The following is a 22,098-nucleotide window of genomic DNA, read 5'->3' on the forward strand; positions in this document are numbered from 1 at the left end:
TGCTGGGTGCCCCGGTGGGGCGGGGCCGGGAGGCCCGCGGTGGCCGGCTGGCCCGGGCGCGGATCCGGCGGGCTGTCTCCCCACCGCGCATGCGCGTACGACGGCGAGCGGCGCTTTACGGCAGGGAGCTGTCGCGCGGTGAGGGCGGATGCGGCCCCGGCGGTGGTGGGGGGGGGAAGCCGGCCGCGGCCCCGGGGAGGGAGCGGGGAGGGCCGGGCGAGGCGCAGCGTTGCGGGTTGCCGTCCCCAGGCCCCCCCTAGCTGAGCCCCTGCTGCGGGCTCGTCGGGCTCCTGTAGGCCGCTGCGGCGCAGGGCTCGGGCCCGTGGCGGCTGCCGGTGCGGCCTACTCAGCGCCCCGTTCTCTTCTGCCGGCCCGCAGGAAGGAGCTGGGAAGCCGGGAAAGATGAGCTGCGCCGCGCTGCTCCCAGGCGGTGATCGAGAGCGCCCCGAAGACTAATGCAGAAAATCAATAAGAACGTGGTCCTGGCGCTCCTTTCTCTGACCAGCCTCGTTTTCCTCCTATTCCAGTTGTACTATTACAAGTTCTACCTATCGCAGAAGGTGAGACCTGTGCTGCACAGGCTGGCTTTTTGGCATGACCCAGTGTAATGCTTATTCTTTTCAGAGTCCTTCAGCAGCATTAATGACACCCCCAAATTTCCCTCATTTAGCTAGAAATTCCTATGATGTTGACATGAAGTGCATCAGTAGCCTGAGCACATTTGTGGTGGCAGAGGTACAATCAGGTTTCAGTAGTCAGTCTGATGCTCAAGTTATTATGTCAGCCAGAGGCATCTTGTTCTGTAATTAATAGGATGCTGCTTGGTGTTCTCAGCTGCAGGTTTGAGCCACCAAGACTTAATATTCCCAAGCCTTCCTACTCTTAAGTGACTTCTGTTGAAAGTGAAGTCAAATCCAGTGCTGTCTTCATGCTCTTCTGAAGAAACAAGGAACATGGCATTTATTGATTGCAGGTTTTTCAACAGTGGTGTTTTCAAAAGAAAACTCAGCTTTTTCTGCAGATGTCTTAGTGCTTTGTGATTCAGCGTTTATAATTTTCTAGATGTTACTGATTAAATCCTGCTTTTATACCACCCATGAAAAGTTTAGCCAAGTGTGATCTTCTGTAGCCAAAAAAGAGGTACATGTTACTATAAATGAAATACTCTGTTTTTTTGATGACTTCATTGCTTACAGTTGCAATGCATATTCAGCAAAGGAACTAATTTTATTTTTACAGAAAACCCACATAAGCATCATGTTTCCTAAGTTTGTATTCTTTTGTTGAGGACGTTCTTAATAAATGCAGGCAGTCTTAGCACTACATGGTATCGTGATCTTTGACTTCTTTTTCATAGTTTCTGATTATAAACAAGGTGATGAATGAAAAATTCTTCATACTTTTGAAAAGCTGAAAGCATAGCCATTAACTGCCTTGGCTTTATCATATGAATATACTCCATTTAAAATTTAATCCTCTGGGATCACATCCAGAAAGACAGAAGCACAGTCCTCCTGTCTTTCCTCGGTGGTTATTTACCTAACAGTGTCTGTGTTTGTCATCTTCCTATTTTACATTGACTGGCATATTGACTTAGAAACCTGAAGCCTGATCATGCAGTCTTTGCGTGTCTGGAAGTCCCCAAGGCTTGTGTTGTCCTTCTAAATAACTGCTCTGGTTTAGTGTGCTACAGTTTCACATTCAGTACTGTAGTTGAGTGACCAAGGGCATAACCACAGCCATAACTATAAAGTGCTACCTGGATAAATGCCCTTAAATGTCCTGTTAAGATATCCTAAGCAGGGATTCAACTGAAACGTACTTGAATTTTTATTTCTCCCTCCCCTTCTTTTCTTTTGATAGAATGGAGCAGTTTTTTCCAAAGTCAGAGGAAGCCAGTCAGGCCAGGACAGCACTAGATGGGTACGTACAACATCATGGGTTAATACAGTTCTTCTGCCAGTCTTGGAGAACTAACATGGAATTGCAAACTCTGGGTCCAGTTATCTTGCCTCTTTACTGAGATTTTCTAATATTAAGGACTAAAAGATACTTTCTTCGCTGAGTAAAGTTACTAAGCGTTTCAAAACATTAGTTTTAAATGGAATTGAGCAGTGGTTACAGCTTAGCAGCCTTTGCCTGTGCAGTCCTTAGTAGTGCTGCTAATGTTTTTAAAGCCAAACTTGTTCTTTCTGATACAGAAGTTCTTCTCCAGGCTTTTGTATTCTTGCAGACCAAATATTGAAAAGATTGGCGTATTTGACATGCAGCTTGTTTGATAGTGATGTGATTAAAGAATCAACTGCAGATCTCGGGTCATAGAATACCCCTTTGCTCGCTCCAGTTGTTAACCTGCTGCTCTATGTTTTGTGTTACTTGCTTATGCTGGGTCAGAGCTCTTAACAAGCAGGAAAACGTTACATTTCAGCAGTCACCAGTTGCTGTATTCCAGTGTTCAGGACCAGTGTTAGGAGTGGCATTCCGTACTTGAAATAGGATATTTTTTGTTGTGTCTTGTTTAAGGTTTGCAGGATTGAGCTCAAGCAAAACATCATGTTGGCCTCAGGGAATCAGAAGGTCGGTTATGGTATTTGTAGTTAGCATTTCTTTGGAAACACTTTGACAGAAGTCTCTTGATGACAGATTTCCCACCAGAAAAAGAGCACAGATGGTTAAAGAGAACAGTGTGCTGAGACCTAGCTACCTTTTGCTTTGGATGCAATTTGATAATGTTTCTGCTTAGCAACATTAGCCATTTAAATGCCTTGTTTCTGCTGAGCAGGAGGAAAGGTGCTCTGATTAGGGGCTGTACTTGGGAATAATTAAAACCAACTGCTCTGTGGACTGCATACTTGCTCCAGGAACGTCTCACTGTTCCTGGAGGTGGCATCCTTTGAAGCGACCTACTAGTTAGGTGACATGGTCACAGTGGGCTTCCAATCTGCCAGTCTGTGGACAGAGTTCTCATTAATTCTTAACTTCATCTTATGAGATCATTAGTAACAAAGCAGAATGCTCCACGGTCCTACCAGAGATCTGTTGCCCTGCAAGGTTTCTTCAGAATTCCTATGTGATGGGTCCAAAATACTCCATTTTTGAATGCCTTTTTCTTAGCCGCTTGACATTATTGCCGTGTCATTCTACCAATTATTCTACATTTCAACTAAAAGCTTCTGTTTCCCTGGAGAAGTGGTGGAGGAGGGGGGAAGCTGATATTTTTGCACAGATTTGCTTCGTGTTTATCAGTCTGATCTGCTAGTTTTAGTTACAGAAATAATGCTAGTACATCACAGGTTTCAGCTTCATATAGCTGAAATCGCTAACAGGGTGGCCTTGTTTCTGCCTGTTTCTTAGTGCTGCTGCCTAAGTTCTGTTTGTGGATCCACATTCTGTCTTCACATTTTTAAATCTCTCTGAAGCCAAAGCCCCGTACCAGAATTGGAAGTTGGCATGTGGAGTCTGTTTGAACAGTCTTAGCAGCTGGACAGGAGAAAGGCTGGAGCTTCAGTTCGAAAGCCACGGTTGGCTTGCTGGATGGGTACCTTGGGCATTGGGCCATTGTTCTGTATCACACCTCTTCTAGAAATCTTGAGATGTAACAAACATAAAGCCTGACAGTGCTGGTCTAAGCAAGTATTTTTTTCTGATTAGAACAGTACTCTTAAGTCATTAAATGTAACTGTTACAGTTAAATACATCAGCTACATTTTTAATAGCAGGGTGGGTGTGAGTGCTGTAAATGGCTTCTGTGTGCCATGGACATTTAAATGTACTTGATTAAAATTCTCCACTGGGTGAAGTTAATAAATCCTCTCATTAGGTACAGGACCTTCTTTTAACCTTTCTATATATTGTTGCCATGGTTGAGTACCTTGGGTACACTAGCATCCAAAGACTGGATAGCATTCACTTCCCACCTTCTCACTGAGTCACCCTTCGTATACAGCAGGTCTCATGCCTGAGGTTTGGGGATACCGTTCGGGAGTGGGTCAAAAGCCTTGCTAAAGTCAAGGTATGAACAGTGTCCATAGCTTTCATGGTGCCCATAGACTTCTGCAAAGGCAGTCAATGTGATTAGGTGCAGTTTGCCTTTGGCTGACTTTCCCAGTCACATCCTGTGCATCATGCGCTTGGATGTGACTTTCCAGGGACTTTCACTCCAGAAGCTTCTTGGGGACTGAAATGAAGGTGATCAGAGTTCCCCAGATCTTCCTTTTTGAAGACAGCATGAGATTTGGCCTTTCTCATACTTGAAGAACAACTCCTGATCACCGTGGCCTTTCAAGATAATGCAGAGCAGCCTTTGAATGACATCAGCCAGCTCCCTCAGCTAGGAGGGAGCATCCATGTGCATCACATCTCATCCTACAGTCTCTGGTTTATTCAAGTGCTTTCCAGCTCAGTCTAGAGCTGGGAAGAATCTAGAGTTTAGCCTACAGTCCATTCTCAAGTCTAGCGCTCCAGAGATAAGAGTACACACTCAGAAAATGTATTGGGAGATAAGATTTCCTTCTGTTGGTGGGTTGGGTTTTTTTCCTTCTGTCAAAGTTTTTTAATGTGTTAACCTTTGTACACTTAAAGATGGTGTTTCTAACTTACAATTTCATCCTATGTCAAACAGCACGTGGTTAGGAAGTTCCTAGGCTTAATAGCCAGTCACAATATACCAGTGTATTTGATTGATCCTTTGATTCTGGGACTGGTTGATAAAGACATTGAACAGATCAGAAGTTCTCCTGATGGCCCTAATCCAGAATGCAAGTACTTTTGTGCTCCAAGAGACTTTACTACGTTTGCACTACTGGACAAAACATGGAAACACGAAGTAAGGGTCTTTTCTTCAGTTCACATTTGTGTATTGTACATTCAGCTGTTCTACAATTTTGTGATGTAGTGCTTTATGTTTGTATCAAGGCCTATGAATTAATTTTGTGGAACTCTTATAAAGGTACTGGTAGAAGAAACTTTTTTTTAAAGTAAAAGGTATCCAGGCCTGGATACATGAAGAGTAATTTACAGATAACTAAAAGTCTTCAGAAGCTGTTTGTGATATTCATAAACACTTGTAGTAAGAGGCTATGCCAAAAAGAAAAAAGAAAGTAGTCTGTTGGGAAGAAGAAAAACCTTAAGCCTGTAATGTAGATACTGCCATAATAAATCTCGAGTTTGAGGATCAACCGAGGAGGAAATGCAAGTGTTGATGTGACAAGGCTGGAAAGATTATCATAGTCTGCTGGTTTACATTTCTTTTAGTACAGCCTTGTACTTAGCACCATCTTATTTTGTCACTTAGTGTATTGATATCTCTGCTTTTCTTTGGTGCTCTGAGATTTTCAAATGTATGTGTTAAAAATAGACGTATAGCGTGTGATGAAGGACAAAATGGAATCCAAGGTTATTTCATCAGTATGAAGAGTGATCTGGAAATATTTATTAGATCAATTTATACAGACTAAAGATACCGGTGGTGAACAGCTTTTTTCTTCTTCTTCTTTTTTTTTTTTTTTTTTTTTTTTCCCCAGAAAAAGCGGGAGTCATTACAATGGTCTGTGACTGTTTTACTGAAGGAGTCCCGCTCAAGTGAAGAGTGGTGGTACTCTGGAGCTGGTCAGGCCTTTGTTTTACCCATAGCTGTAAAGGGATTAAAGAAACTGAGAATAAGGTTGTGTGGCAGCACACTAATATAAATCCGTCTCCCCATTCCTTTCTGTTTCATTGATAATATCTGCAGCATCCAGAGGAAAAGCTGATATGCCTGTATAAAACTGTTCAAGGAGGGTAGTTCAAGAAAGTTCAAGAAAGGGTCTTCAAATGCCGATTGGTTCTTTTTTTATCAGACACAATTTCATTCCCTTTTTCTACGGAAATAGAAAAGCCTGTTACTTAGTGCAGTGTTCAGTATTTGATGAGATTTAAACAAATAATTATGTACATCATAAAAGAAGGTTTTACAGTAATCATTTTTGTATTGGTGGTATCTTTATTCAATGACTTAAAAATGCCAAGTTCAGCACAAGAACAACTTTAGAGAACAGTTTGAGGATGCAGAGAATGGTGCTATTGCAAGGAGCAGACTTATTCCAAGCATGATTTACAACATTTATTTATTTGTTGCTTTATTGAATAGTTTCAGGGACAAAATTTAAGACAAAGAAATACATTGGTTGGAATTGCTTGTAGTTGCTGAGCTTTAAGGTCTTAGAAATTGAGCAGTTCGTGCTGAAGTCTCATTAGAAAATGAAAATATGGAATGGTGTCAGTTAATTGTAAGTATTTAGCATTCCATTTTTGTTCCTCTAATCTTTAGTTTCTCTCTCTGTCTGTCTTTCTACTTCTCCCTCTTTCTCATTTTTAGGTGGGTCTTTTTAGAACTGCTGAGAAAATGGGGTTCCAATGGCTAAAGATTATAAACAAGGACCCCCGCTTGGATGGGATGGATGACCTGTCTGGGATTGAAATTCCATTGCACTACATATTTAAACTGGCATCTCATGCTATTCACCTGGTGGTGTTCTATGAGAGGAGTGGTAATTACCTCTGGCATGGCCCTCTGAGACTCAGGCAACATATGGACAGAAAGTTTGTGCCTTTCCGGAAACTCCACTTTGGCCGCTACCCTGGAGCGTATGAAAAGTGAGTTAAAAACAGGAGGGAAAAAGCCATAATGACACTTCCAAAATAATTTATTTTTCCTGAATATAAAATCATTTTCTTTCTCAAGTCAGGTTGCAAAATTTAGCTCACATATGGTTCAGCCCTCAAAGTGCAGGTAAACTAAGGTATGAAGGTAAATCCAGTTCTGTTTACCTGAAGACAAGAGCTTCCTACCATTCATAAACTAAGAGCTACATTTTAGAGGAGATTGCTGTGTAGCCAGGTTGAAGCAGGCAGAAAGATGAGAGAAGTCAAAGAAATCATGTGTGAGGTTGAGTGTGCCAGGGGTCCTACTGCTGGAGGCAGTGGCTTACCGTTAATGTATTTAGAAGTTTGAAATCTGTTGACAGCCATCTGTGTTATCAACACAGGGGTAAAGTAGAAGTGGCAAGGTTATTTAGTGCTAGTGGATAGCTATTTGGTGTTCTTTCTGTAATGGTATTTGTCCAGAAGTTGAATACAGGTATGGAACGTTAAATGAGAAGGGTGAACAACAGAAATCCATTCAGTAACAGTAGAAATAATCAGTGTCAAAGAACATGAATAAAGAGAAGTGACATTTGTACCACAAAGACATGTGTCAACCATTGCAGCTAACCCATGCTCTTAATGTGGTGAGGGGACTCCTTTCCTGCATAAATGTTTGAATTGGTGATGTTACTTGTTCACAGTCTTTTGCTTAAACTTTGCATTAAATTAGTGAAGTTACTGTAAATGTCTTCCTGTTCCTACAGTGCTTTCAGTAGCAGTTATTTCAGGAAATACAGATCATGGCAGATCTTGTCACTAATTTCAAAGCCAAGCACATACCACTTGGCTTTGAGAACAGTGATCCTGTAGGGTATGTGTATGTGCCATTAATCAGAGCAAAACAGCTGAACATTTCACAGGTCAGAATAATGTGTTTAACTTTTTCCTTAAAATTTACACCATTCTTTCTTCCTTTTAAAACATGGAATCTGTACTGGTTATGTGGCTAAACATTTGAAGTCAACTGTATCATATTCGTTGTGAAGGTTGAACAGTTATTAAATTTTAAATGCAGATAGCCTCAAAGTACAGGGTAAAATTTGGTTCTTAAGTGCATCCCTTACTTAAGACAACTAAATAAATAGCCTGAATTTTCAAATGTACTGAACAACAGCTGTGAAAAAGTTCAATGCAAGTCATGAGTGAGTAAAGGAGTCAGTGATCTGACAAACTAGCTGTGAGCGCTTACAGGCATAGAATTTCTTTTTAAACAAAATTTTGAAATGTATGGGGAATTTGTTGAAGCTCTTGTTGCTCATCTTTTATTATCAGTTTTGGGTACATTTGGACAGAGGAATCACTGCCAGTAGTGTACATTAAGATTTTAACCTAGGCTAGAGGAAAAAGTGGCTTGTGGTTTGTAAAGGAATTGAATGGGGTAATGTTATCACTTTTCTTCCCCTGCAGGCCAGAACTTCTGCTTGTTTCCATTGATGACATAAAAGTTCAAATTCCAAAAAATCCATCCAGTTTTCTAGAGGAGATGTCACACTCTAGATTTCTTGAATGTAGGTACAGAGAAGCTCGGGCTTTCTTTCAGGTTAGTGGTAATCACTTAGTGTCTCTGAGATGTGTGTGTTCACTGATTGACCCAAACCTACAAACAATTCACTGCTTTTTACCTAGATAAGACTGTTTGCATACATAAAGCTACATAAAACCGCTGAGACTCGATCCACAGAGTTTAGTAGGTGGTAATAAAACTAAAACTTCAACTGAAAGTCATGGTGTTGTCTTTTTCACTCGTGAGTGCATTTTTTTCCGTTTTCCAAAATTTTGAAGCAGTAACCAACACGTCCGTAGTTCTCACATGTTGTTACTGTTAAATAGATTTCTTGTAAATAAAACTAAGATTTTGTGGTTGAAAGTTTTCCTTGTGGCAATTCTCTAAGTTCTGAGTAATATTTCACTTTATATTCTTTGAACTGTGCGCTGCAGTTCCATGTTTCTAGTTCATTGTGAAATGACTTACTTCATTGCTTTTTGACCATGTAAGCTAATATTTTCACTACTATTTAAAGCATTATTTTTAGGATATTGCTACCTGATTTAGCAGGAGTAGAAAACTTTCTGCTGCAGTATGGAGAGCATTTTGTCCTAACTTGAAGAGGACCAAGAGTTAGCACAGTTAAGACTGTGGAGTTAGAATCAGGTCACTGAGTCTGAGCTATCTCTGATTTCATGGAAGGAGGGAAAAGGGGGTACTAGAGGTTCCATTCTTCAGACATTTGAGGTCTTGTGGAAGGGACTATCAGTGAAGGGAAGACCATCATAGCTCCCATATGTGTAGTAGGAGGGTTACTATACCCAGGGGTACCTGTGTGTATAGTCACCTCGCTTGTAAAGTACACTTCAACTCTAAAAAAAGCCCCACTTCAACTCTAAAACCTCCAGGCAGTAATTGCCACAGGGAGAGAAGATGTGCCTCAGAAGGTATATTGAACTTTGAGCTTTAGTACTGAAATTAGCAGCTGGCATGTGTTTTAAAAAGTTAAGTATTCATTCAAAATGTCTGTTGCCCAAGATCTCTTCATGAAAGCAGTTGTGAAGCTGAGTAGTGCGTTGTTCCTGTGTTTGATTTGGTGACGTTTGCCCAGACTTATTTTTGGCTTTGCATTAAATAGAAGATCTTCCCACAGTTGTAGCGGGAGGGTGGGCATTTTTTGTTCATTTTGTTTCTACTCTGTGGCAGAAGTTGCCAGCACCTAGTTGTGACACTTGATGGCGCCAGATAAACTAGCGTGCTGGAAGTAACTGATGCTGTCCCTGTTTTCCCCCTGGACTTGTGAAGCTTCATCTGTATTGTTGCCAAGTGCTGGGAATCAGTGCCTAATACATATATGCTTATTCTGTCTTACAGTGACTTTGCATTCTGCTGCTTTGGAAAAACTGGGGATTGATGTTTAAGAGTTTAAATTTTAACTTCTCATTCTAGTGCAGGTACTCAGACAGGGGTGTATCTCTGAGAACAGATACTGCCCAGATATTACTTAAGTAAATTTTTAAAGGTCATCTTTTCTTAGGACACTGAAAAATGAAGGGAAGAGTTTGCTGTCTGATAATAGCTTGCTTACTCTTCCTTTGCCTTCCAGCTGTATCCTGATGATGCCTCTCTTGATGCAGTGGAATTCAGAAAAAAAGCAAAATCCTTGCTCCATCTGGCTGCCCTGACACTGAATAACTTAGGGGTAAATTTCTGGCTGAGCAGTGGAACATGCCTTGGTAAAACATTTGTGTTATGTTCTATTTTTAAACTCATCTGAAATTCTAAACATCTAATCCTCTATTGCTTCTAATGTCAGCTGAGGTTAAATATAGTGGGTTGGAAGGTAGTAATGTGGCATTAGCTGTGTTGAAATAGGTCTTTTTGCTCCTGTCAAAATCATTTTTTCTTCAGAAACCTGAGCCTTGGAGATGCTGAGCAATTTTCCATTGAAGCATTTAAAGTTAGCAGTTACCTGTGTTGAACTGATCACTGCTTTGAAAGCAATGAGAAGTTCCCTAAATTGTGTGAACTGGAATTTACTGAAATGCTAGTTGGAAAACACAGTGATGGGCACATATTTCTGCTGTCCGTGTATAGACTCACACCTGATTTCCTTCCCATGCAATTTGGTGCTTATTACTGACTTTTAAAATATAGTTTACGTGTATTTGTTTATTTTAGATCACATCCTTTTAATAAAATTTCAACCTATTAGTGTAGCTACAGCGAGTTCTCAATTCTGCTGAGGATGGAAAAAGTATCTTACCATTGGTGAAAATTCTTTTATTTCTTTTTATTATTTTATTATACATTTTATATATCTATTACATATATATTTATATTATTATATATATTTATATTATTATATAAATAGTATTATATATTATTATTATATAATTCTTTTTATTATTGAAATAGGTTGGGAAAACTCATGTGTGTGTGCATTTGACTTGTATTTGTTTAGTCTTGGGGAATATAATTTTCTGAATGAACAGTTGCTAAAGGCTGCTTTAATGAAACAAACAGATGTCCCACTTCTTGTTCTGAATGGATTTGTTTTTTCCCTTTTTTTTTTTCTTCTCAGGCTGGTACAGACAGTGCAATGTCATTCCTCACAGCAAAGATGTGGATTTGGGAGTCTTTATAAGGGACTACAAAGCAGATATCATTCCAGCCTTTCAGAAGGCAGGGTTACCACTGAAGCACAAATTTGGCAAGGTACATAGATAATGAACAATTTACTTCATGTGTCTTTCTCTAGATTCATAAGTTTGAGTACAGCTGCAGAACAGCTATGTAGATGTGGGTATCTGAAGTCTCCTTGGCAGACATTTACTCCTTAGGGTTTTACCTAAACGTATAATCCTGATGATTTTTGTGTGTTCTGTTGGACAGCATGTGAGAAAACACCCTTCTTAATAACTTTGGCCCTGTTTGGGGAGCACAAATTCCACCTCAGAAGTTTGCAATAAGTTTCAAAGGGGTCTGATCTGTGTCAGTGGTGCTAGGGAAACTTAAGAATCAGGTTGAATTTAGTCTTTCAGATTGGATGGGCCTCATCATACGGGAGGATTGGTGATAGCTCTGAGATTATCCGTAGTCCTGTATGTAGAACTAGCAGAAAGGGAAGGATGGCTTGAGGTGGGCTCTGGGCTTGTTTATATGGATCTTTATTTAGCTTTTTCAGAGTGCAGGCTGTAGAAGGATGGAGAAAAGAAACAAAATTACAGGAATATGAAGGTTCAGCCACAGTTCAAGTGATATATCATTATTGGTGCTAGCAAGCGTTTTGTCATAGAGGAAGCATGTTAAATGAAGACACGTACCTACCATGTTCATTTATTATTTTGCTTGTGGCAGAGGACAAGAAGGTGGTGCTGAAGCTTTTCAGGCTAAAGGGAGAAAAGAGAATGTAGTCCCACTGAGGTCCAGAAAACTTCCAGTATTCTCAAGGCATTAAAAAAAAAAAAAAAAAAAATCATAGTGTTAGTGTGTTTTCTTCAGTTAGGAGTCACTCTGCATACCTGGCCAAAATAAACTTGTTTTCTGAAACCTGCTGACATAAGTAGCTTTGTATTTTTAAGAGCATATACAGTATGTATTTTTGTCTTGCAGGTAGAAGACAGCTTGGAACTCTCTTTCCAGGGAGAAGATGATGTGAAACTTGATATTTTTTTCTTCTATGAAGAGGATGACCACATATGGAATGGAGGAACTCAGGCCAAATCGGGCAAGAAATTTAAGTATGAATTGCATTTGTAGCTCTAATAGGAAAGGAATTGAACAAGTTAGTGTTTAGTGTTGGCATTCTGTATGTTTTTTACCTGGCAAAGTCTGTGCTCGTTGTAGGAAAGGCAGTTACCAGAGGAGAATCAATGAAGATTTTGCACTTTGAGACCAGAGTAGAAAGAGAAAAGTACTGTGCCTTGCTAGAGAGGTGCTGGGCTTGTCAAATGTCGATTATCTTGTGAAGTCAAAAGCAATGCTAGCATGTCATGTGTCAAGCAGATCTTATCTGGACTGTGACAATCTCTGAGTTAAATAAAGAGCTAAGCTGAGAAAGAAGTCTGTAAAAATTCTGTTTGTTGCAGAAACTAATTTTCCAGTAAAAAATGAATCCTTAGGCATCAGTCTTGATGTTGGAGTGTTATGGCAGAAAGCCTCAACTGTCCTTGCAAAGTAAACCTCATAGTTTCAGATTTTGTGGTAGTGATTTGGAATACTTTATTGACTGTAATCTTGTGACAGCAATGCAGGTGACTACTGCAGACCTTGTTGTTGTTCATGTACTGAAAATGGAATTTTAAACAGTACCCTACATTTTTTTGCTTCATACCTTTCAGTATTAAATCAGGAAATAAATCCAATAGCTTCCTAATCTACTCACCAAACTGAATATAGGTTTTGATAATTAGATTTGTTTCTTACCAACATCCACCTTAACTCAGAAAGAGATAATTGCAGACTAATTGAAAACCTCATTGACTTCTATAGGATTTCATCAGCTTTCATATTTTGCCTGAACTGTATTTACTTGTATTTAGCTAATGGGAATTTGATGAGCACTGCCATCCAAATGGTGATAATGTCTGAGTCCTTGTCGTAGTTGTCTTTGTTCTGAAATGATCAACAAAGGTTGGGGAAGATATTTTGATGACCAGAATCAAAAGGCACACATAGAAATAGACTAAAGGAAGAACTCTCAGAATATTCCCACAGAAAATGTGCTGTGCTGCAGAGTATTTTTCTTAGAATACAGCAACAGTTTCATAGTTTTCTGAAGCAGGCTTGATGTCTGCTTTTCCATACAAGATTTTGGAGGGGTTTGTGTGATGCATCCTGAGGAGGAAGCTGACCAATAAATTCCTTTCTAAATTGCAATTACCTGTTTCCATGCCAGTGGAGTTGACATGCTCTTTAAAAATTCCATTGCAGAATCAGACTTGGGTACTTGAGAGCTGGTTTTTTTTCCTCCTTTGATGTGACTGGTCCGATGTATGAGGATAGAAGGTAGATGTGAACCTGTGCTATGCTCCAGCTCCTGTATCCTAGGATATTCCAGCTCTTCTGGAACTCCATCTTTCATAAAACACTTTCCTTTCCTTGTGGCTTCATACTCATTTTTGGTGATAATTTTTTCCAAAATTTACAAACATGGCTTTCTAGTTCAATAAGAACTAATTTGCTTAGGCATAAGAATGCCTCTAATTCTGAACAAGTGTTTCTTAGGCATAGTTTACTTTACTTAATCCATACAGAAAACTGCTTGTTTACCATTATAAATGCACTGAGCCCTGACAGAACATGGCTGTTCAGAATGCTTAGCCCAATAATTCCAGATATGTATTATTCCAAATACATCCTTAGAAAGAGAAGAAAGATCACAGCTTTTTAGTTGTGAGGTGTGATGGTTCAGCGTGCTTGATCTGAGTACCTGAAGCACCAGAACGACCCTCAGTTTTGCTTGGTCTTCAGGCCTTTCAAAATTCTTAGGGAAGTGGGGGAGGTCAGTCAAAAGAGAAGTGAATGATTGATCATGCTGAGTCCTAAATCAACTTTTAACAATTTTCAAGAAATCTCACCAGCTGTTTCTGAGGTATCAGAAGAGATACTGGTTGCTACTAGATCATCACAGATAAGGGCGGGAGTTCAATTCCTAGGTATTTTTGTGTTTTTAAAAATGAAGAGTAGAGGACATTTTCTTCAGAAAACTAAATATTGGCACAGACATACTTCCTTTACATCTTGCTAAATAAAAGTACGAAGAATGAAAGTGTTTTTCGTTTAGTCTGTAAAATATTTTTCATTAGTCATATTTAGTCTCTGTTTTGTTGGAGAGCTGGTTTCTAAACCTTACAAGTCTGGCTGTATGGTTTGCATTTTCATGTACACAAATACTTTCTCAACTTTGCAGACACAAGCAAGCATGTTCATCCTCCTTATTTTGTCTTAGAGTTACAGCAATTGAGACCTTCTATTTGTTTACAAAATCAATGCTGAACAGTTTCATTCTTCAGCAGAGAATAAGTATTTCCAAAACTGAATCTGGGAATCAAATCTATACTGTATGCTTTAGTCCTTAAAATGAGTTAATTCTGGAGGCTCTTCACCTAGAGGACTTTGTGTAAGCCTAAAATGTTTTCAGTACTTGTATGTCCAAAGATTGATGAGACTGAAATTGGAGGAAAAAATGGTGAGCAGTGTATGTGTACAAGAGTACAGAGCCTTATTCCAGCTTGGAAGAGCAAATGGTGAGCAGGGATTCCGGTAGTGTGAAGAAAGCTAGTTTTTTCATCAGTGAATGTAAATGTTTGATTTTAATAATAGTTAAATGATTGTTTTGATGAAATGTCCAGCTAACTTTTTAATTTGAAGATTAGTTTAGTTAAATTACCTGTTTGTTCTCATTAAGTTATTATTCATAGTGCACTTTCTGGAGGATGTATTATTTCAGTGGTTTGCCAATAGCTGTTGCATATGCATGCCCACTGCAGTTCTGATAGATGATTTTCTAGGTTAATAACAGCTAAATAGCTATTTGATGCTTATAGATCTACTATTAAAGTTTGATTACCTTGTTTTCCCCTTGGTACCTGGCATTTTTTTGCTTTTCGGTGTAGTTCAGAGCTAACTGGTAGTCCCTGGGTATATATCCAAAAGTTCTTGATCTCTTTTTTTTCTTTTCTTCCATTTCACGGATAAAAGCAAGGTTGTTTTACTTCTGATTCTGTTTGCTCAGCACTTAGAAAATTAACTTTATGCTTAGAGGAACATGCAAATTTTCTAATTCGTGCAAATGCACAAATATTTTAAACTTCTTTTTCAAAAATCTTAAGTGCGTATGGTTTCATTTTAACCAATGAAAAGGAATTTTAAGATCACTTTTTTCTTGTGGAAGACTTCACAGCTACAGCAGTGGGAGTGATCCTCCGCAGGAGTAGTACATAGGCTTTCATGTTTACTTGTTTAACACATTGATTCTGACACTGAGCTCTATGTGATGTTATTCTGATCAAACTGTACATTTACCTGTCAACTTACACTGGTGTAAGCATACTTATAGATGGGGTGTATGCTGGCCCTTCTGCAGAACAAGATCAGTTTGGTAGAATGAATTAATTTTAAAGCTTGAATGGGCCAAGAAGGTTTCAGAAAGTACAAGGTGGCAGCTGTATCATAATTCTTCTCAGCTGTTCCAAGTCTGGCACCATGTTTGAACATGGGTACTGAAGGGCAATTTCCTGCTTGCTTTGGTAAGATTGAAGAAAGGTAACAAGTTGTTTTTAAAAAAGGCCTGACTCATAATAAAGTATTTAATGCTGCTTTTATTTGTAGGGGAGATTTTGATAACATGTAGCAACCTCTTGAGACCCTTCTAAATAAGGTAACTGTTATGTCCAATTTGTAAGTGGAAAGTAGAGAGATAGGGCCTCAGGGATTTCCTATGGATGGCAGAATGGTACGGGAATAAGCAGCAAAGAATTAGAAATGCTCCTTCCAAAGAACATGTGGCAAATGTTAACCAGTTCATAACATGACCCCTGTCCAGTATGGAAATAATATTTCATAGATAGGAAGTTAAGAAATAAGAAAAAATTAATTCAGGTGTAACATGGCCACTCACTGCAGTTGTTTGCTTTATCCATGAACTTATTTGGAGGTGTATTTCAGTCTTTGCCGGTGACTGTGTTCTTTTGTTATGACACAGGTATCTCTTTCCAAAGTTTACTCTGTGTTGGACTGAATTTGTTGAACTCAAGGTACATGTGCCCTGTGAAACCCTTCAGTATGTTGAAGCCAACTATGGCCCAGACTGGAAGGTTCCTGTGAAGACGTGGGACTGGAAGAGCTCGCCATCCAATGTGCAATACAATGGTGTCTGGCCTGTCGATGAATGGGATGATGTCATTCAAATCTACTGACCACCTGACTGCTAATAGGGCATACCTGATACCCTTGAAACTGTCGGTTTGTAATTTCCTATTTCCCAAAGGCATCAAGATACGTTCCTTTTGTAATTTCTCATCTGTTTCCTAATGAGTCATTTATCTTTTTTTGCTTAACAGGTGTTTTTTTCACCTTCATCATGCATTTTCCAGGTAGTTGAAGGAAAAGATCAAAGGCAACTGAAGAGAAGGGAATCTGAAAGGAAAGCTGCACAAAGAGAATAGAGAAGAAATGTTGCATTAAACTTATGGGCAATTGACTGTTCAAATGTAAAAGTGGCCAGCTGGCTTTGACTTTCCTAGGATCATGAAAGCCTTGGGACTGTTCACTTCTCAAGCTTAAGAGAGGGATAGGATGGAAAAAATCCCAGAGAAGTTCCTCTTTTTTCAGAGGAGGTCCTGTGAATATTCAGCTTTTAAACACCTATGAGTACCTCAAATGTGTTTGATTTGAGACTGATACTTCCATACGATATACAACAGGTTGCTCTTGGGAGTGGAATATTTCTATTACACAGGACCTGTATGACTCACCTGCTTTACATGCAGGAGGTAGTGGGTAACGGTGTCATACTAAGTGAATCGAAGGAGCAGCTGTCCACACTGGACATCTTCCAATAACTGTTGGGTTTTTCATGAACTAACTACTGCATGCAATTGTGACAGGGGATGTTACCTGTGGGTTGGTTTTTTTTGTTTTGTTTCTTTATTAAGAACACAGAGGTATATGCTGCAGGGATATTTTTCCTATGAAAAAATAAACATACTGGCTTTGATGTCCCAGTTAGTGTGTTCTCCATGTAAAAGTTTTGACTAGATTTTAAAAAATTATAGCTATCCTTGCTTTTTTACAGGTAGATAGAAATGGGGATATTCATAGTTTTCTGTTTAACATGGGCTCGCAGAACAGAGATCTCAGAGAATTGCAGCTCTTTAAGTGTAAGCAGAAGTGTTTACAAATACCAACTGTTCCATCAAATTTGCAGTAGCATTATTGCAAGTGAAGTGTTAGTGTAGCATTAGGCTTTGGACAGGAAAAAAGTGGAAGCCTGACAGCTATCTCCTCCTTTTTCTGCTTGTGCGTTTGGTCAATGAATTAAGTATTCTCCATCAGTATTTTGGAGGGGGATAGTAGCTTTCATACAAGTGTGCGTGTCCCAAGTTTGTTCCAGTCTTTTTGTGCAGGGAAGACAAGGTTACTAGAGCTGCTAGTGAATTACAACTGTAATATATGGTACAGACCCAGGAGTATTTGTGAACCGGTGTCAAGGTACTGGATTGAGCTTATGTTTACTTGCAGCAAAGTGGTATCCATTCTTTCCTTGCTAAAGCAGAAAGGCTATCTGTGGGTTGCAGCTTTTCCAACTTTCACTGGGTAAAGGTTGAGCCTGTGGTTTGTGTTCTGTTGATCTGCAGTTTTTGGACCTGTATTCAAATGTGTGAAGTTCTGGAGACATGAAATAGCTACTGCCATGTGGCAGTTGTACTACTGTATCATTCCAGGTGCACACCGGGGCTTCCCCGCTATTTTTGTCCTGGAGTGTGCTGCATGCTTTTTCCTGCCAATCCTGTCAGTTCCAGTGGTGTCCTGCCACGAAAGCACTGGAGTAAATTATTTAGCTTCTGGCAACAACTTGTCATGCTAGCTCTTCAATTCATATGGTAACTTTGTTAGGTTTGCCTATTTAGGAAGAGAGAGAGATGTAAAGTCCTGCTAATGCCATTTACTTGGTAAACGTTACATCATACGAGATAATTTCTCAGGTAGAATTTTTTGTATTTTTTTCCTTAAAATGAAAAAAGCCAGTGTCCTTATGATTTTTGTGTTCAGAACTCCATTGTTGTGAGCTTCTTTGTTTAATAATATACAATAAGCCTGTAACTTTTTCAAATGTGATAGATGTTTTAAGAGTGAAAGAAAAAATTCTATCAGAAAATTATAATCCTGTCAAATTTTTGACTTTGTATTTGTAGATGGGAAGACTAATGGAAAAAAATGCATGTCCCTGAAAGGTAGGATGTCTTAAATCATTCATTATACCTGTAAGTTATTCTTCAGTTTAAAGTATTTTCTCTTCAGAGCATACATGTGTGTGTTTAACACTGATTAAAAGGAGCATCTAATTTGCAACTCAAGATGTTTTTTCATCCTTTGTTTTGTCATCTTCAGTAGCATTGAAAACACTTCATTGTAGTTACCATGCCATAACGCAGAGAATAAAGTTGTGAACTGTTACACTGCTTATTGACTGTCTGTATTGAGCTTTTATTTTTTAATAAAGATACTTGGACACAACAAAGACACTTGGAATAAAGAAGGTGCCCATATGTAGAGAAAAGGATCCTGCAGTTACACAAACACATTGCACTTCTGCATGTCTCCTGTCATGCTTTCTGCAGAGCCCTGACTGCAGATTTTCAGCTTGTAGAATTGTGTCCCGAGGAGCAGTGTAAACATTGTGAAGCGGATGCTCTTCAAGGCATGCCGTGAGGCTGAAGCTTTACCATTCCACGTGGAAACACCCAGATTTAGGCGTTTGTTTTCTGTTTGGTTCTGAATCACCTCATCTGAAATGGATTCTTAATTCTGTGTTGCCTTCCTAAGTTACTCATTACCTTCATTTTGAAGGTGCTTTGGAGAGGACGACAATTTCTAAATTCTCTTTAATGGTATACATTTAAGGTCTTAAGCAACAACTTGCAAAATACCTTGACTTTTATGTAGCAAGCAAAGCGCATTACATATGTGTAACTGTTAAAGATAACCAGAACCTATTCAAGGATTGCCCGTGAGCTGAGAAGAGGGTTGCAAGATGTTCAAAGCTCTGCAATAACCGCAAAGACAGACTGAAGAAAGAGGGTTGCCTGATGAGAAGGGTCAATAAAGAGCCGTTAGGAGATGGTTACAAAAAGGAAGGGATGTAGGAAATAGAAGTAAATGGGAGGAAGGCAAATTGAGGTCACTTGTGTAGAATACTGGAGTATTTTACATGTGGAAATGTGTAAAGCCTTTGACTTTGGAGATTTTTGAGAACACATCAGACAAATACCAGCCAAGACACTGACTGTAGTTAAGGATTGACTGTAGTTAATCTGTCTTCCAGCTCGATGGAGTTCCTGTTTTATGTGATTCTGTAGCAGTTTTCAGTAACATTCTGCTTTTACAGAATGGAAATTAGAATCTTCTGTATAAGCTTAAGAAAGGTTTTATTTCTAGAAACAAATACTAGAATTCATACTGGAAGTGATGGTCAGCTGCCACCCCACTGTGGAAATGATAAGAAACTGCAGCATCCTGAACACTTGCGGAGTGTGATTGTTTCCAGCAAGAGTGCAACGCAGCTCTTCTGAAGGATATGTCTGAGCCAAATTGAGGATGTAGAACAATCGTGTAATTCCTGCACAGAACAGATGATGCTTGGCTGCACAGCATAGTGAGCATCTGAGGGAGATGCTAATGCTTTTGATCTGTCCGGAAGGAATTTTCTGATAGAAGAAAGGCCTGTGTATATTCCACCTCACTCTTCTTTAGAAGTCAGAAATAGAAGGTAGACAAAACTGTGATGATACAGATAAGAGGGAGTCCTGAAAATATGGCCGAGTCTTTCCCGGCTGTCCAAATGAAAAAGAAGTAGCTGATTTTATTATGCCTTTTCCCTTGAAACAGAGTCTGGGTGATGCTGGTTCCTGGGGTAAACAGTTTTCATCCTTTGCTGCTTTAGAACTCTCTCCCCTTGCATAAGTCTTAAAGTCTGTCAAGAAAAAAACTGACTCTGCAAGGCGCCGTCAGTTGGAATTGTTTGTTTCTGACAGATCAACATTGAAGGTGTAACTTCTGTGTAATAGTGCAGGTACCTTCCTTCCCTCCGAGGACTGGCTTGTCATGGTGCAACGGCTTGCAGGAACTTGGTTCTGTCCTTTATTACTCATTGGCAGAATTCTCCAATTTCACACAGCATTTCAAGGAATTTAGGGGCAGTTACTTTGCTATTTAGGTTTTTCATTCTCTTCATGCAATTCTGTCACACTAGGTGTTGCTGAACAAAACGCAGGAACTTGGGAAACTGCATGCCAGCACATAAAAGACTCTCTACCACTTGTATTTAAGACCTACATCCTCTGTTTTGGTAAACAGGCACCAGCAGCTGATTTACATCAGCTTATAATCTTGCTTAATAGCATTAGATTGCCTGATGGTGAGTTCTCTACTGAGGCTGGTTTTACACATAAATGTCCTATTGATTTAGTCAGCAGCAGAGCATGTGAGTTAGGAGCTTGAGTGAGCCTTACGGATCCCAGTCACTGCTGTAATTAAGGGGTGTGGGTGAGAGCCTTCCCCTTGGAAAAAGGGACAATGAAAGTTTTGTTCTTAAAGGAGGGAAACTAACTGTTGTAGTTGTGCCTGTTTTCCTGAAATAAATCTTTCCTGTAGCTTAAAAGAGAAGTCACATATTTTATCCAGAATTTACTAGGTGAAATGTCATGCCTGGTGCTTCGCAGAACATACTGTGTCCTCATAATGTTTCTCTTCTAGACCCAAAATTTCCGAATACCTTCTATCATCAGTAATCAGCTGGAATGCTAGTGGGTACATGTATTTCAGACTGCAGGGGCACTGGAGCAGTGATACGCCTGGCACAGTACTCTCTGCGCAAAGGTAACGACATCAGTTCTGAAACAGAACGCAATTTAGCACTACAGTTGATAACAGGCTGAGTACATAGTAACGTAGGATGGTGTTGTGACCAAAGGAAATCCAGTGGGATGTAGAGTGTTGGCATTGGCAGGAAGAGTGAAACATAACTTGTGTGACTATGTCCAGCATTTCAGGGGGTGTACAGAGACCAGTGCAGACTCTTACCTGTTAAGGTGGCAGACCAGTTGGGGAGTACTGAGAGGAAAACAGTAGACAATAAGAAACCGCCTACAAGGAAATGTTGGAATAACTGGGGTTCTTTATGCTGAGAAGGGTGTGTCAGGCACCCCATCCTGTTCACATGCTTGATAACGCAAGAATGAAGAAGCTTAAGTTTCACCAAGGAAGATCAGACTGGACTGTAGGGAAAGTTTTGGGAATTTAAGGAGAGGGTAATAGTTTGGAGAAGGGCATAGTATTTCTACCCCTGGAGGCCTTCAAGAATGTGGTTGGTCAGTAAGTGTCTGGAAGAAATGATATGATTGCATGTCTTCTTGCTGTTACCTGGAAGAGGGCCCAATTAAGTTTAGGAATCAGTTTTCTTACTTCGTTGTTTTCTTTTGATTTCTTTGTTTTCTTACTTTTGGGGTTTTATTTGTTTGCATGTGTACATACGTGTGTGTTTGTGTGGGGGTGGGTTTTTGGCATCTGAACAGTATTTGACCCACAAAATTCAGCCTGCTGGGAGACCTGGTGGAACATCTTTATCTCAAGAAATATGGATAGTGTTAGTAGGATAGGGGTGCTATTCTCAGAGGTTCCATTTGCTGTTACAAGAGTGATTAATAGTGCTTATTTCAGGAAGTCCAGGTTTGCCAGGTAGCATTGGGGTAAAAGGTTACAGGTAGGTATAGATCCCTAACTTGAGATGAAATCCCAGAATCGCAGAGTGGTAGATTGGATGGGACCTCTGGATATCATTTGGTCCAACCTCCATGCTCCAGCAGGACCACATAGAGCTGGTTGCCCAGGATGGTGTCCAGATGGCATTTGAAGACTTCACAGCCTGTCTCAGCAACCTGTGCCAGTGCTCTGTCACCCTCACAATGAGAGTGTTTCCTGATGTTCAGGAGGAACCTCCTGAGTTTCAGATTTTGCTCATTGCCTCGTGTCCTGTTAGTGGGCACCACTGGGAAGAATGTGACTCCTTCATCTTTGCACCCTTTCTTCAAGTGTTTATATACATTGATGTGGTCCCCTCCTGAGCCTTTATTCAGAAGAGGAAGGTTAAAGAAAATGTAGTCCCCAGCTCCCACCTCCCGATAAATGACAGAATCAGGGCCATA

The 22,098-nt window shown here is 39.8% G+C and overlaps 1 protein-coding gene across 4 annotated transcripts; it reads left to right on the forward strand.

Annotated features, from left to right (window-relative positions):
- Nucleotides 1-76: 76 nt before the first annotated feature.
- FKTN (fukutin) lies at nt 77-18,352 on the forward strand. Of its 4 annotated transcripts, XM_040578929.1 has the most exons (11): nt 77-138; nt 379-560; nt 1,864-1,923; nt 4,622-4,825; nt 6,356-6,633; nt 8,092-8,224; nt 9,777-9,906; nt 10,755-10,888; nt 11,786-11,913; nt 15,879-16,138; nt 16,237-18,352. In XM_040578929.1, the coding sequence occupies exons 2-10, from the start codon at nt 456-458 to the stop codon at nt 16,090-16,092; spliced, it is 1,386 nt and encodes a 461-aa protein (XP_040434863.1). In that variant the 5' UTR covers nt 77-138; nt 379-455; the 3' UTR covers nt 16,093-16,138; nt 16,237-18,352. The 4 variants fall into 4 exon arrangements, with proteins under 4 accessions (XP_040434863.1, XP_040434865.1, XP_040434861.1 ...); XM_040578927.1 differs by lacking the exon at nt 77-138 and having other exon boundaries at nt 154-560; XM_040578930.1 differs by lacking the exon at nt 77-138 and having other exon boundaries at nt 154-560; nt 15,879-16,134.
- The last annotated feature ends 3,746 nt before the right edge of the window (nt 18,353-22,098 follow it).

The sequence above is a fragment of the Falco naumanni genome, chromosome Z (genome assembly GCF_017639655.2).
Source record: "Falco naumanni isolate bFalNau1 chromosome Z, bFalNau1.pat, whole genome shotgun sequence".
In the NCBI taxonomy this organism is placed as follows: Eukaryota; Metazoa; Chordata; class Aves; order Falconiformes; family Falconidae; genus Falco; species Falco naumanni.

Coding starts and splice junctions, on each gene's coding strand:
- FKTN (XM_040578929.1), top strand. CDS start 456: ATGCAGAAAATCAATAAGAACGTGGTCCTGGCGCTCCTTTCTCTGACC. Junction 6,634..8,091: donor TACCCTGGAGCGTATGAAAA/GTGAGTTAAAAA, acceptor CTTCCCCTGCAG/GCCAGAACTTCTGCTTGTTT. Junction 8,225..9,776: donor AAGCTCGGGCTTTCTTTCAG/GTTAGTGGTAAT, acceptor TTTGCCTTCCAG/CTGTATCCTGATGATGCCTC.